This window comes from Verticillium alfalfae, genomic scaffold (assembly GCF_000150825.1).
Source record: "Verticillium alfalfae VaMs.102 supercont1.6 genomic scaffold, whole genome shotgun sequence".
In the NCBI taxonomy this organism is placed as follows: domain Eukaryota; kingdom Fungi; phylum Ascomycota; class Sordariomycetes; order Glomerellales; family Plectosphaerellaceae; genus Verticillium; species Verticillium alfalfae.
The window spans coordinates 815,989-830,740 of NW_003315033.1; the positions used below are offsets into that span (position 1 = coordinate 815,989).

At 57.4% G+C, this 14,752-nt stretch overlaps 5 protein-coding genes across 5 annotated transcripts; 1 reads left to right on the forward strand and 4 right to left on the reverse strand.

Annotated features, from left to right (window-relative positions):
• Positions 1-537: 537 nt before the first annotated feature.
• VDBG_05345 (alpha-mannosidase) lies at positions 538-4,237 on the forward strand (the record flags this gene model as incomplete). Its single annotated transcript, XM_003004186.1, has 7 exons — positions 538-719; positions 786-1,674; positions 1,736-2,064; positions 2,123-2,261; positions 2,327-2,749; positions 2,816-3,552; positions 3,622-4,237. 7 exons carry the CDS (start codon positions 538-540, stop codon positions 4,235-4,237), a joined length of 3,315 nt encoding a protein of 1,104 aa, XP_003004232.1.
• A 327-nt stretch (positions 4,238-4,564) lies between these two features.
• VDBG_05346 (conserved hypothetical protein) lies at positions 4,565-6,161 on the reverse strand (the record flags this gene model as incomplete). Its single annotated transcript, XM_003004187.1, has 3 exons — positions 4,565-5,126; positions 5,389-5,888; positions 5,991-6,161. The coding sequence occupies 3 exons, from the start codon at positions 6,159-6,161 to the stop codon at positions 4,565-4,567; spliced, it is 1,233 nt and encodes a 410-aa protein (XP_003004233.1).
• A 1,112-nt stretch (positions 6,162-7,273) lies between these two features.
• On the reverse strand, positions 7,274-8,332 carry VDBG_05347 (epoxide hydrolase; the record flags this gene model as incomplete). Its single annotated transcript, XM_003004188.1, has 1 exon — positions 7,274-8,332. The coding sequence occupies one exon, from the start codon at positions 8,330-8,332 to the stop codon at positions 7,274-7,276; it is 1,059 nt and encodes a 352-aa protein (XP_003004234.1).
• A 1,769-nt stretch (positions 8,333-10,101) lies between these two features.
• On the reverse strand, positions 10,102-11,436 carry VDBG_05348 (LysM domain-containing protein; the record flags this gene model as incomplete). The annotated part of the gene is made up of 3 exons (XM_003004189.1): positions 10,102-10,875; positions 10,953-11,189; positions 11,266-11,436. The coding sequence occupies 3 exons, from the start codon at positions 11,434-11,436 to the stop codon at positions 10,102-10,104; spliced, it is 1,182 nt and encodes a 393-aa protein (XP_003004235.1).
• A 1,489-nt stretch (positions 11,437-12,925) lies between these two features.
• Positions 12,926-14,092, reverse strand: VDBG_05349 (predicted protein; the record flags this gene model as incomplete). The annotated part of the gene is made up of 1 exon (XM_003004190.1): positions 12,926-14,092. One exon carries the CDS (start codon positions 14,090-14,092, stop codon positions 12,926-12,928), a length of 1,167 nt encoding a protein of 388 aa, XP_003004236.1.
• Between the last annotated feature and the right edge of the window lie 660 nt (positions 14,093-14,752).

Consider the following 14,752-nt stretch of genomic DNA (forward strand, 5'->3'; position numbering starts at 1 on the left):
CGAGCAATAATAACCCAAGAGAATGGTGGAAGGCAGTGATGTACTCCTATTACTATTACATACAACCACTGTTGACTAAAAAATGGTGAAGACCAGGCCAAGCATGCACCATGAAGACGCAGTCTCCACCAACCCCCCCCTCCCATCCTCTCCCCGCTCTCAACCCCCCTGGTCATGTCTAGCGACGGCAGCCGAATTGCGAAGCTCGTCGTCGTTTTGGGTCAAAAATTCCGAGCCACACTCTCGAAGGATCGCGCTCATCAGGGATCGCCTCTCCTCGCCTCTTTGTCTCTGTGCCTCGTGGGCAAAGTAACATGGGAGTTCGGACAATATACGACCATGGCCGTACGCGGCCTCCAGGACGCTTGAGGCGGGTAAACGGATGGTGACACGATGATCCCTGTGACGTCTTGGTGCAGTTCGCGAAATAAGAGCTTCGCTGTGGCTCTGCTCTCTCTCTCTCTCTCTTGCCTCGTACCAAGGTCTTCCGTTGACGGAACGTTGCCAAGCTCTCGGGTGCCCCTTGTGACGCTCACCATGTGCTCTCACGGAGCTGACAGCCACGACCACGGCGCGCCGCCGCCGGCCCCCGCCACCACGGCCAAGCCGTACCCCCTCAGAGCCCCGGCGCCTGTTGGGAAGAAGATCACCTCCCTGTACAAGAAGCGACTGGTCAATTTTTTCACGCCGGGACAATGGGAGAAAGTCAACCTGTTGGCGTATGAACTAGCCTGGCACTCTCCTGTCATGCATGGCGCGCCCTACTGACGCGACACACCACACAGGTCGTTGAATCACGGCGCCTACTCCAGCGCACCACACGTCAAACTCTCCGTCTGGGACGCACCTGGCACCACGCGTCCTACGTTTCTCGAGGCGACGGCCGACGCCAACGCGTTCCGCGACGCGCGGGTCGGCGAAGCCTTTGGCCCCTCGTGGACGACGCACTGGTTCCGTTGCCAACTCACGCTGCCCGAGGCCCTCTGCGACGAGGGCGTTCACGTCGAGCTTCACTGGGACTGCAACAATGAGGCTACCGTGTGGACTGCCGACGGCGAGCCGCTTCAGGGTCTCACCGGCCGTGGCGAACGCGTCGAGTGGGTCGTCCCCGCGTCCTTCAAGGACGGCAGAGAGCACGTCGTCTACCTCGAGATGGCCTGCAACGGCATGTTCGGCAACGGACCCGGTAGGCCCATCTTCAAGAACAATGCCGGCGGCGACTCGATCCAGCCGCCGGACCAGGACAAGTACTTCAAGCTTGCCAAGGCCGAACTCGTCGCCGTGAACCTCCCGGCGAGGATGCTGCACATGGATTTCACCATTATCAACGACGCCGCCATGGAGCTGGCCGAGGACACGTGGGAGCAGCACGAGGCGCTCAACGTGGCGGGCAGGATCATTGACACGTTCAGAGTCGGCGATGAAAGCTCCATCGCCAAGTGCCGCAAGATTGCCGCCGAGTTTCTCGGTGATGATATCGATTCGCCGGCCGTGTATGAGACCAAGCTGGACCGGAGGCCGACCATCTATGCCATTGGGCATTGCCATATTGACACGTGCTGGCTCTGGCCGTGGGCTGAGACGAAACGCAAGGTCGTCCGATCGTGGTCGAACCAGTGTGACTTGATGGACCGCTATCCCGAGCTCAACTTTGCGTGCTCGCAGGCGCAGCAGGTCCGTGACGCCGAGTCTGCCTCGAAATTCCGGGAAGCATACAGTAACTGACCTACAGTAGTTCAAATGGCTCAAGGAGATTTACCCCTACGGCTGGGAGCGCGTCAAGGCCAAGGTCAAGTCTGGACAGTTCCACCCCATCGGGGGGTCCTGGGTTGAGCATGACACCAACCTGCCCTGTGGCGAGTCGCTCGTGCGTCAGTTTCTCTACGGCCAGCGCTTTTTCGAGGCCGAATTTGGATTCCGCTCGACGACGTCTTGGCTGCCGGACACGTTTGGCTTCTCGTGCCAGATTCCTCAGATTTGTCGGCTGGCTGGCATGCCGAGGTTCATGACGCAGAAGCCTTGCTTCAACAGCGTCAATGAATTTCCTCACACGACATTCAACTGGTACGACTACACGCGTGGTTCGATGCGAGATGCATGGCTGACCTCGTCTTGGTATTAGGGTTGCACTCGATGGCAGCCAGGTGATTTGCCACATGCCTCCGTGCAAGACGTACACCGCCGAGGCCAACTATACCGATATTACGAAGAGCATCTCCAATCACAAATCCCTGGATCAGGACAACACGGCTCTCATGGCTGTAAGAGCGCTTGCCCCTGGGTGCCTTGTCGCATGGTCTCTGGTTGCTAACCAATTGGGCTACAGTTCGGCAAAGGCGATGGCGGTGGCGGCCCGACGTGGCAGCACTTGGAGAGGATGAGGCGACTCCGAGGTATGGCTGATACCACGGGCGTCATCCCCCGCGTTCACGCCGGTGCGACGGTTGATCAGTTCTTCGATCGTCTCGAGAAGAAGGCCTCGAGTCTCGTGACGTGGTATGGTGAGCTCTACTTTGAGCTGCACCGTGGCGTGTACACTACGCAGGCGCGTACCAAGCTGCACAACCGCAGCTCCGAGATTCTCCTGCACGACATTGAGCTGCTCGCGACGATTGCTTCGATCCAAGATAAGGGGTACAAATACCCGAAAAAGGAGCTCGATGAGATGTGGCAAGGCGTCCTGCTCTGCCAGTTTCACGACTGCCTTCCTGGCACTGCTATTGAGATGTGTTACGATGACTCGGAAAAGGTGAGAGCAAGCAGGAGGCATTTTCTTTCTCATGAAGTCAAGAGAAAAGTGACTGACGAGTGATAGATTTACGCCAATGTTAAGGAGACAGGCGTGGTACTTTTGCAGCAAATCTTCACCGTTCTTGGTGTCGACACGAATGCTGCCGTCGATATTCAAAGTCTCGAGTCCGCTGTTGCCCTTAACACGCTGCCGTGGCCGCGTAAGGAGCTGATCGACGTTTCGGAGACGGAAGTCGTGGTCGCTTCCGGCGAGGGTCATGCGCTTGCTGTCGAATCTTTCCAGACCTCCTCCGACAACGACAAGGCTGTCACCGTCCAAGAGATCACACCCGGCCTGTTCCAGTTACAGAACGCTCATTTAACTGTCAAGGTCGAGAACGGAGCCATAACGTCTGTCTACGATCGCCGAGCTAAGCGGGAGACGCTGGCCGGCAAGGCGAACCAGTATGTTGTCTTCGACGACAAGCCGATCTACTGGCAAGCGTGGGACGCCGAGGTGTACCACTTGGACACGCGTGAAGAACTGAGCAACTCGAATACCACGATCCACGAGGACAAGGGCCATCGCGCGAGCGTCGTGACGGCGACGCGCATCAGCGAGAACAGCTCCATCAGGACGACTATCTCCCTCACATCCGCCCTCGACGAACAGCCATCTCTCATCGAGGGCACTGCAGACGTTGATTGGCACGAGACGATGAAGTTCTTGAAGGTTGAGTTCCCGGTCAAGGTCAGCAACACTGAGGCCTCTTACGAGACGCAATACGGTGTCATCAAGCGACCGACGCATTACAACACCTCGTACGTTCACTCCCGGGTCCTCAAGGCGCTTGAGAAGCATGCTTTCGTGCATTTAGCTAACCGGAACAGATGGGACATGGCCAAGTTCGAAGTCTGCTGCCATAAATTTGCCGACCTTTCAGAACACAATTACGGCGTCTCCATTCTCAACGACAGCAAATACGGCTTCGCAACGGTTGGCAACGTCATGCGCCTCTCGCTGCTAAGATCACCCAAGGCACCCGACGGCAACGCCGACATGGGCCGCCACCGGATTCGCTGGGCCATGATGCCGCACCGCGGAGGGCTCGGTGCGCCGACCGTGCGCGCCGCGTTCAATTTTAACAATCCCCTCCGTCTCGTGGCCACTCCCCAGGGCAGGCCGAATGTACTGGCAAATGCCCCGATTGCGCTCACCGGAGATGACAACCTTGTCTTGGACTGGATCAAGCGCGGCGAAGATGACGAAGACGTGTCGCTCGATGACCTCCCGAAGAGAAAGAGCAAGAGTGTTGTCGTGCGGGTGTATGATGCCGTGGGTGGTTTCTCTAGAGGAACGATCAAGACGAGGTTTGCGGTGGATAAGGTGTTCAAGACGAACATCCTTGAGGATGATATCGAGGAGGTTGCTTTTGAGGGCGGCTCGTTTGATATTTCGCTGGAACCTTTCGAGATTGCGACGTACCGTGTTTTGTTGAAGGACTGACTGGACGTTGATGTTGCATAGTTGGGCGGCAGTATGGTGTACATGAAGTAGGGTTCGGCGGAATAAGCCCGATCCCCGAAGACCAGGGGTTTAGCTCTGGTGAAGCAGAAAGCTGTTGTCTTTGAATGCAGCTATCACTTCAATGACAGTGTTGTCTTTCAGCAGGTCTACCCACGTGCCTGGACACGCAGGTTCGCCATCACCTTGACTCTCTTCTGGAAGCTCCGCCTCCCGTCATCCGAAGCACAAGCATTGACTCAACACGGCCTTCGACAGCACAAACACCGCTTAGATAAATAACTCTCCGCTCTACAAAATGACACAACCTCATGGTCGAGATCGCGACGCCGTGGCCGTATAAGCACTTTCCGGCACGCTCACTCCCCAACCGTCCCGTCTCGGCGACCCCTGCAGGCTTGCCCGCCCCATCGACAGACCATCCTCGCCATCCGAAGACCTCCTGTAAAACGTCTCCTTGATGTCCGACGCGTCGTCGTCGTCGTACGACATGCGCGGCACAGTCTCGACCTCTATACGCACCGTCTTGCTGATGGTGAGTTCCCGCTGCGACTCCCTCCTCCCCACGGTCCCGTCGCCGCCTCCAGCCGTCGCTGCTGCTGCAGCGGTCGACCGCCGGCTGAGGACGAGGCTCTCGTGCCGTCCGTAGGGGTCGCGGCGCGAGGGGTTCGAGCTCGAGAGCTGCAGGCGGCCCCCCGAGGCCGAGGGGTAGCCGCTCTTTCGGTGGTGGTTGTAGTTGTTGTTGTTGTTGTAGTTGTTGCCGTAGGAGGACCAGCCGAAGCCCCAGTTCTTGAAGAGGGGGCGGAAGGTGGCGACGCAGGCGGCGGTTATGCCGAGGGCGGGCTCCATCACGGACCAGATGGCGACGTCGCTGTGCGTGGTGGTCAGAGGGGGGGGGTTGGACTGGAGGAGAACGGGAGGGGGGCTCGGGGGTGTTCTTTGAGGGTGCGAGAAAGGAAACTCACATGGATCGGTAGAGGAATTCGAGGCCGGGAGGGAGGCGGGTCACGTAAGGGATTCGAACGAGCAGGACGACGCCAGCGCTTGGGTTCGTCAGCATCCAACTTCTGAAAACTGCCTTCCAGCGAGAAAAAAAAAAGGGGGGGGCAGGGAAGGAGGCGGAGGAGGCTCACATCATGCCGAGACTGAGGAGCACGGCAATGGTCACCTTGGTCCGGCCGTTGATCTTGACGTTCCACAGCAGGGCAATGGGCAGCAGGCCGAGGCACCAGTCGGACAGGCAGCTGACGCAGCTGTGAACGGTGGTGGCGTAGGTGACGATGAGCTTGCTGTAGCAGTGGCCGTCGGTGCCGTAGACCTGGGTCCAGAAGTGCGAGGGCGGGCTGCACTGGAAGACGAGGATGAAGAAGAAGGCGGCCGAGATGGCGGCGATGACGGCCAGGTTGGCCCAGATGATCCAGCGGTGCGCGCGCGACGTCGCGAGGCGCAGCAGCAGCACGCAGACCGAGGCGCGGATCGTCAGCGTGATGGGCGCGTACAGCACCATGCAGAGGTACCAGCCGCGCAGCGAGCGGGCCGCCTGGTCCATCGTGTAGCGGAGGGCGTAGTGCTTGCCTGTGGCGCCGTTGATGGCGCCGTCCATGGCGATGGTCGCGTAGGCCACGTAGCCGGCCTGCGAAGAAGAAAGGGCCCAGAGTCAGCAGGGCCTACGAGCGATGATCTGAATACAAGACATGGCCTGGATGCCTCGAGCGGAGAGGAGAGGGGGGCGTACGAAAGCTGCATAGATGAGGTAGTCATCGAGGGCATTGTGCCTGACGAGGAACGTCTTGACGTAGATTCGGATCAAGACGCTGATGCCGGCCACGAGAAGGAACACGAGCTGGACGTAAAATAGCTCATGACTGCGGTCCAGCTTGGCGGGCAGTTCGCCGGCGACAGCCATGGCCGTGAGAGTGATTTCGCCGCCAAGACAGACGACACGGACCGACGTCTTTCAGCGGACAAGGTGGAACGAACTTGTCAAAAACCTTCTTCGGAAAGGAAAAATGAAGGAGGGAAAGATGAAAAGCGACACCTGCAGATGAAAATGCAAGGAGTACCAGCCCTACCCTTAAGATGCCATGCGAGAGCGAGAGGGACAAGCGGGCGCATATGGCGTGCCTTGCAGCACCGTCAGCGCAGAGTCTAGATCTCGCAGGCCAACAGACCCCAGGCTCAGACACACGGACGGAGGGAGCGCCAGCCTTACCAGGCCTGTATCTGGGGTCTCTTCCCCGGATCTAACCTCTCGCAGCTGTTGGTCCGTCCACGGCGCAGAGGATGCTTCAGAAGGCATGGCGCCATGGGAGCGGTGCGCCTCTTTTAGCCGTCGCACATAGTTCCGGGGTAGGGTCGCAGCGATCTCAGAACGGCCGGCCGGGCTACCACACAAGAGAGTCTACTGGGTCGCAAAAGGTTGCATGTTCCGTCGTGCTGGGTCGAGAGCAACACGCAGACTGTCGAGCTCGCACTTGCGTCATTCCCGCGGCACGAGGTCTTCAGCCGTCAACGAGGAACGACGACCCAACCGAGGCACGGTTACGGTCTCACGGCCACACCCTCAGCGTTCAGGACCACATGGAAACGACTTGGGATGGCAGGTAGACAGGTAGGCAGACACACAAAAGAGACGAGATGGACGTGCGCCACGTTCAGGGGTTCCCCGGAAGGAGGGGAACGTTTGTGGACAAGATCCGCAAACTGCTTCCCCTAGCGTGCGCCGGGATGCGACAACTGCAGGGGCTAAGAAGAGGTGAGACTAGCTGTTATCGCCAGAGCAGAGGAGAGACAAGGAAATCCACGAATGAGGTCATTTGGGGGTAGCCAACATGTAGGAACAAAAAAAAAGGGGCGTCGTGTAATGCTGTGAAAACCATTCATTCCCCCGCTGGGCCGTCTGTTCCGGGGGTTCAGGTGAGGGCCCAGACACACGGGTGACGCTCCATGTGTTCATTTGACTCGGCGATCTAAAACTCTCGTGTCAAAGGATGCATTTTGTCTGCCCACTCCTCCCCCCTACGCCAGCTGCGCGATCCACTCGCCCACAATCTTGTTGACGCCCGCCGCAGCTTGCCAGAGAGCCCAGTGAGACGAGACGACCTCGCCCCTGGCCAGCCCCTCGGGGAAGTACCTCTCCATGCCCGCCGACATGGAAGGCCGCAGCGCCGTGTCCATGGTCGCGCCAATGTACAAGCCCGGCATGGTGAAGTTGAGGCCAGCGTCGTCGCCCCGCCTGAGCAGGGGCCAGCTTCGTCCTTTGAAGTTGGCCTCGGCCGTGCGGAACCAGCTCAGGGGCCCGCGCATCGTGTTCCTGGCGTACTCGGCGACGTAGTACTCGAGGCCCGCCGCCTTGACGAGCGGCGACGCGCCCAGACGGTCCAGGTTGCTGAAGTTCAGACCTGTGCGGCCGTCGAAGCCGAAGGCGCCCTCGGGCGCCCTGCCGCCGTACAGCGCGAGCGGGGCTGTCGGATCTTGTTGGTGCCGCGCACTTTGGCGCCAAGGGCGCGTCGCGGAACTGCGCTGGAAGCCAAAGCTGGGCGGTGATGCCGGCGCGATCTGTCGCGAGTCGACGTAGTTGCTGTCGGCGGGAAGTACGGCGTCGCACGCTGAAGATGCCCCTGTAGAGGTCGGGTGCCAGAGGGCGGCGCGGTAGACGAGGGCGCCGCCCCAGTCGTGGCCGCCGAGGATGACCTGCTCGTGGCGTCCGACAATGCTCCTCACGAGGGCAGCCAGGTCGTCGGACATGTTCTTGAGCGTGAAGCGGGCGAGGTTGGTCGGCGCGCTCGAGCGGCCGTAGCCCAGCATGTCGGGGGCGACGACCTGGTAGCCGGCCGCCGTGAGGGAGGGGATCTGGTAGCGCCACCCGTACGACAGGTCGGGAAAGCCGTGCAGCAGAACAATGGTGCCGAGCGGCGGGCCCTTGGGCTTCGACAAGAGGTAGTGGTACGTGTTGCGACCGATGCGGGTGTAGTGTCGGGTGTGGTTGAAGCCCAGGTCATGACAGGCGACGGACCTTGCCGCCACAGTCACTGCCAGTACCCATGACAAGACAGAAAGGATGGCGAGAGATCTCATGATGGCTGCTCAAGTAAGGTTGAATCCCCTTTTGGGGAAAACGAGCGGCAGGGTGTGAGTTGATGATCAGGAGTCGGTCCTGAATGAGGGAGACCGCCTCTTAAGTGTTCCTGAATATGACAACGAACCGAAGAGAGAGACTCAACCATGAGAGGACCGATTGCGTTTCGATTCAATCGCAAGGAGAGTCAAATTCGGTCGCGACGCGATGCCAAGACTGTTTCTTCATCAGGCAATGCTTGCTAGGTGGTGTGTATGAGGGGGGGCCGAGGCAGAGGATGCAGCGTCTCCTGCACTTGGCCATGTCAGCAGTGGTTGTCAGTTGCCCCACCTCTAAAAAGGCAGGATGCTTGGTGTACAGCGCCATTCAGGCCTTGACATTACGATGCTCGCACATTTCAGTCGAGGGAACCAGTCGTGGGCAGATGAAAGGAGCACGTCCAGAGGAGGTGGCGTTGCTGTTGGTGGCTGGCAGTTCACGATTGGGCCCTCCTGCGGAGCTAATCGTTTTGAGCGATTGTTGCGAGATTTCACCAGCGTCGCTCTGGGATTCAGCGTCTTTTCTGCAGGATCCTGGTCGGCTGAGGTCCCTGGCTAAAAAGGTGTTTAAGATGAGATTCGCGAACCCACAAAAGGCGCGCGGGCCATTCCCGCCACCCGCCTTTCCCCGGCCCAGTAGCGGCCCCACCTGCCCAGACGGGACGGCATCAGCGGTGCCCGTGCCGGTGAGGGCATTCGGTCAGATGGATGTGATGGTAAGCTGGTGGCATTCATGAGCATTGCTGTACGTGCTTCAAGATGAAGAGAAGATCTTGGTAGCAGCTGAAGAGAGTTGACCGTCAATGACTCATCATGAAAGCCATGCCAGTGGCTGCCAGCGCGGGCAAGTCTCCAGACAAGTCGTACGTTCGAAAAGAGCGAGCTATATAGATATTGGTGAGTAGGGTTCCAAAACTAACCTTGGGTTAATTCGAACATTCATATCGAATGAGAGACTAGTGGCGTTTCACCGTTGGCTGGCTCACCCCAGCCAAACAACTGAGCAGCCCTACACAGGGCTTGTTGGAAATCCGGACCGAAAAGTCTTGACGATCCCTCCCCTCCCTGGTCAGCTTCTGGATCGACTCTACCTGGGGTTCGGGCAACTTGGGGACCGGAGGTTAATCAAAATTGACAGTTGACAGGTGGACAAGGACCCACGTGGTGATCCGACACACAGATCACAACACAGCCATTGCTTTTCTCATGCCGGCTGTGCCTCAAATGCCACATGTAACAAGCTGCATATTGTTTTGTATGTACAATGGGTTGATGTTTCTTCGCAGATGCAACTCATGACAACAGACGCCAAGTCTACCAAGGCCAGGTTGATCAAATGCAAGGACAACAGCTGACTCACAAGTGTGGCGGCAAGCAAGTCGTCAGCATGGAGAAATCACGTCACTCAATAGGTATGAGCAAGCCAAAAGGCCTAGTGGAGGGAGAAGATAAACATGATCTATTCCACAACACACTAGCATATCTCTCATCAAGTCGCAATCATTGGTAAGCTGAGACTGGACAACAGACTTTCAACTTGACTAAACACAACAAAAATGGGCAAAACTTGTACACACACATATTGACAGCAATTCATCTATTCGCAACGGGCTCTGTCGCCATTATGTAAAAGGGTAATATGTACTCTGAAAACTCTGACGAAAATCTCATCTACTTATTTTTTTGTTTTCCCCAGCCCAATAAACATTATCCGAGTGAACATCCGCCTCTTAGACGCCAACACAGACGTTCGTCTCGGCCCACATGGTGCGGCAGTCAGAGCCAACACCAGTGTTCCACTTGACAAAGTCAGCAAGGGTGATCTTCTGGAAGCTGATGACCTGCTGGCACGTGACGCCCTGGGCGATCCAGTGGAATTTCTTGCAGTTGGACACCATGCCGGGCTGGATGGGCTGAGGCGTCGCGATGCCGTTGCCCGTCTGCGTGGGCGTGGGGTTGCCGCCGATGAGGCCGACGCAGACGTTCACCTCGGCCTGCATGCCCGTGCAGTCCGACTTGACCGTCGGGTTGAAGCTGACAAACTGCTCAAGGGTGATCTTCTGGTAGCTGTAGATCTGGTTGCACGTAACACCCTTGGCAACCCAGTGGAACTTGGCACAGTTGGTCACCATGCCAGGCTGCGTCGGCTGGGGCGTCGACACGCCGTTGCCGGGGGCCGTGGTGGTAGGGGGCCGCGTCGTCGTGGGCGTGGTGCCGGCGATGAGACCGACGCAGACTTGGACCTCGGAACAGTCGCTCAGGACGCTGGGGTTCCACTTGACAAAATCGGCGAGGGAAATCTTCTGGAAGCTAATGACCTGTTGGCAGGTGACACCCTTGGCAATCCAGTGGAACTTGTTGCAGTTGGTCACCATGCTGGGCTGAGTGGGCTGAGGCGTGACGACGCCGTTCTGGGCGCCGTGGTCGTGGCTTGGCCGTGTCGGTGGAGCTGCCGACGACGCCGACGCAGACGTTGACACCGGCCCACATGCCGGAAGCAATCGCTCTTGACCGAAGGGTTCCACTGACAAAGTCGGCGAGCGGGATCTTCTGGAAGCTGATGACTTGGGCTGCAGCTGACGCCCTCGGCAATCCAGTGGAACTTGTTGCAGTTGGTCACCATGCCGGACTGGGTGGGCTGGGGCGTGGCGATGCCGTTGGCAAACGTTGTCGTCGTCGCGGTCGGCTGCGTCGTCGTCGTGGCAGCGCGAGTGGTCGTGGTGACCTCGATGGGCTCGGGCTCACCGAAGGCCTCAACGCAGTACGAGTTGCCTGCCTTGATGCCGGAGCAGTCTGCGCCAACGGTGGGATTCTGTTTCTTCGCGTCGGTACTTGTATACACAGGACTGTGGGAAAATAACGAACCCATCGCGCAAAGTCCTTCAGGAAACGACGTTGTCCTCGAGGACACGCGAGCACGACTTGTCACCCTCGTAGTCCACCCAGTACGAACAGTAGGAACTGGTGCCGGCAGCGGGAGGATACTTGGGTTCCGGGCCCCTGCGGGCCGAGACGGATGCGACCGCGGCGGCGGCCAGCAAAAGGCTGCACTTGATGAAAGACATCGTGAAGAAGAGGATCAACCCAGACTGGGGGAAGTCGATGATACGGAGGTGCTGTAGCGACTGACGTTTTTGACAGGTGAGAATGAGCCTAAAGGAGGGAGATCATGACGCGGAAGAAAGCCACGAGGGATCGACCTGTCTAATTATACACCGGTCACTTGAGATCATTCGAGGAAAAATTGTCGTCTCGTGGTGGTGTTCTGGATTCACTCAGACGAGATACGGAAATGGGGTTCATGGTTCAGACTCCTTCTCGCCGCGGAGCCGACAGGGGGTTCATACGACTCCCTGCTCCGCAACGGTCCCGCCGACAACCGAAGTGGCACACCCGGGTCTAGGCAGCAGAGATGCACCGTTGCATTGCAGGAGGACCCCTAGATCAATGATCATGCGTCCGGCGTGCATTCAACCGGCGGAAGGATCACCTTCATACCTGCTAGCACAACATCCGGTCGAAGGATTCGGGACAGACAGAGGGAGGAGAAAAGCCTCAAAGTCTAGGCCTGGGTTCGGAACTGTGCTTAATTGAACCTGTTCAAGCCTTGATGTGTCTATTATAAGGTCCGTGACTAAGGCCAAATCAGAAGGTGCACCGAGCTCGAAATTGCTCGCTTTCAGCTTGGCCGATCAACAAGGTTTCTTCTCTGCTTGTCTGATATCGAGAGAACCACAACTGAGAGCTTTCGGTCATGCCCGTCTGGCATGTGACCATGCACTCAGAACACGACGGGGTTTCTCCATGGGGCAATGCTCATTCCCGTGACGCTTGAACCTACGTTTAGGATTCCATGAGACGATTGAGGTCCCACTTTGCCACCTTGAAGGATTCTGCGAATTTAGAGGAAGCCCCTCCGAGACAGATGTCTCTTGGAGGAAGTGGTTGAGGGGCAGTGAGTTCGGCCACGACGCGGAATCAGATTGGCTTCACGCACTTGAGATTTGCTGTATCCTTGACAGAAGAGCGAGTCGGGTGGAGAGACGGTTCATATTGGGTTCATTCAGAGGTCGTACGTTTACGCCATTGAAATGCGACAGAAAACCCTCCTGAGTTCTGGGGCTCTGTACGACGTTGGAAAACAAGCAAAACATTGGATGAAGCGGCCAGGCATATGCTACTTGATAGGAAAAGCGACCATACAGCCCAATCAAGTCGCAACCAACACTGTCGTGACATACATCCAAGGTAGACAAGGCAACAACCACCACCGCTCAGCTAGAGCAGTATCATGACGTCCATGAGTTGGCCTTGGGCGCTTCTGATACCCTTCTCGAGGGTGTCAGGGCTCATGAGACTGGCTGGGCGTCGGCTACCATTTGGCCGAGGAGGGTCAAGAGGGAAGGAAAATCATAGCAATGACATTGTTGTAAGGAGATTTAGCGGACTATATACTACGGAAGAGTTTCGATTATGAAACCTGTCTAGAGGCAACTTTGAGATTGATGGTTGTTCTCGTTCCTCATCTTGAGGCTTCTACGACTCTGGCTCTGTCTAGGGATCGGCGGGCTTCTTATAGCCACAACCAGAAGCAGCGCCCGAAGCACTGCTCTGCTGTCTCTCGTGGTTTATCTTGAGCACCCAAACCTGCTTTCGCACGTTCTCGTGCTTGACGTTCTGCTCATCACCAAAGATCCACAGTGTTTTGCCGTTCTCGTCCACGCCTTTGGTGCCAAACTCCTTCGCCATCTCCTTCATTCGCGTCTGAAGACCCTCTCGGAATTGCTTCTTGGCATTCTTCTTGATAGTGTCCGAAGTTGCGGCCGAGTCAAACGCCGTGTACTTGTACGGCACCATTTGGTTTGCATTATCGGGATCAGGCATCTGGTTGAAGTAGACTGTCTCGTCGCCGCCCTTCCTGATATTCTCAGCAGGTGTTACACTTTTGGTCTTGATCCACTTTCTCGAGAACGAGGAACCCATGCCCTGTTTCTGGGCAGCGGCTACGAGGTCTTTGCCGATGCCGTCCTGCTTGAAAGGCTCTATTTCAATGGTGCGGCCCACGTGCGACTCACGCAGGCAGGGTTTCATGTTGTTGAAATAGCCGGCACCGCGGGCCGGATCGAGTTCGTAAAGCTCGGCAGCGCGCTTGCCGAGGATCTTCAGCACATTGTCGAAATAGAAGTAGGGGTTCTTGGCGTTGAGGCCTTCGCCCTTGCTTGAGGCTCCCAGCATCTTGTGAAGGTCGAAGTCGCTGAAGGTGTATCTTGCGGGCGTGGGGGTGTCGCTGTCGACCGGCATGAGCTGCCCGCTATCGGGCGGGAAACGAGGCAGGTTTTTAACCTCCAGAAGCGTCGGCATCCAGTCGTCGGCGATTCGACTCTGATGGTTGTTGCGCGGGTAGTTGGAGCCCGTTCCCTGGGCCATGCGTATGAAGGCATGGAAGTTAAGGCCGTAGTGGTTGCCGCGCCCGTTGGGATAATCCCTGGGCTCCGTGCTGTCACCGAGGTAGCGGCCAAGCTTCCAAGGCACACCTCGCGTGTCGCCTGGCCCCGACCAAGATCCGTCGGCGAGCGCTCTGGCGGCGCTGATCTCGACGTCCATGCGGTAGACGTTGTAAATGTAGAGAGCCTCAGCACCGCGGACGCTCATTCCTGCGTGAACCATTCTGACCGTGGCACCGAGGATGGCCACGATCAGAGACGGCGCATTGAACCTCATGGTGAAGAGAAGTAAGAAAGAAGCAAGAAATGAGAGGAATCACCCAAGCGAGGGGTTGATAGAATGAGACAAGCAGGTCGTCAAAGGTCAGTCGGTCCTTCGAGTCAGGAACTTGACTTGCAAAAGCATCTACATCATGGCACAGGATGGAGGCGGCGTTGATGGCGGCAAACATATTTATCACCCTTGAAGGTCACCGAACGTCCAGGCGAAGGCCCACGCGGACCGGACGCCTATTCTCCCGGGTCGATGCCTCATGCAGGCCTTGCCTTGACAATTTCTCCAATCCTTCGAGGGTTCAAGCACAAAAAAAAAGGACGTCAGCCCCTTTCGCATTTCGCAGTATTATTCCGAGAGCCAGATGTAGGATGCGGTTCTATGGACAGCCGAGAGTAGGGCAGGGGCAGGACGAGGGATAGAACAGGGGGTTCAAAGGCCGTAAGCGATCTCAGAACTTACAGATTGGGGGATGCGGACCCTGACCCTTGTAACTTTCATTGATGGCCCCCGGCTGTAAGAATAAGGTGACACCAGCACAACTGACCATGTGTGTCGCTGATGAGTTCTGGTTGTAAATTTGTCTTCTCTGCAAGGCCATACCTTTGCCTTGAAGAATCCCATGCCAGAATCTCCAATTCTCGATCCCCAGAACCCCATACC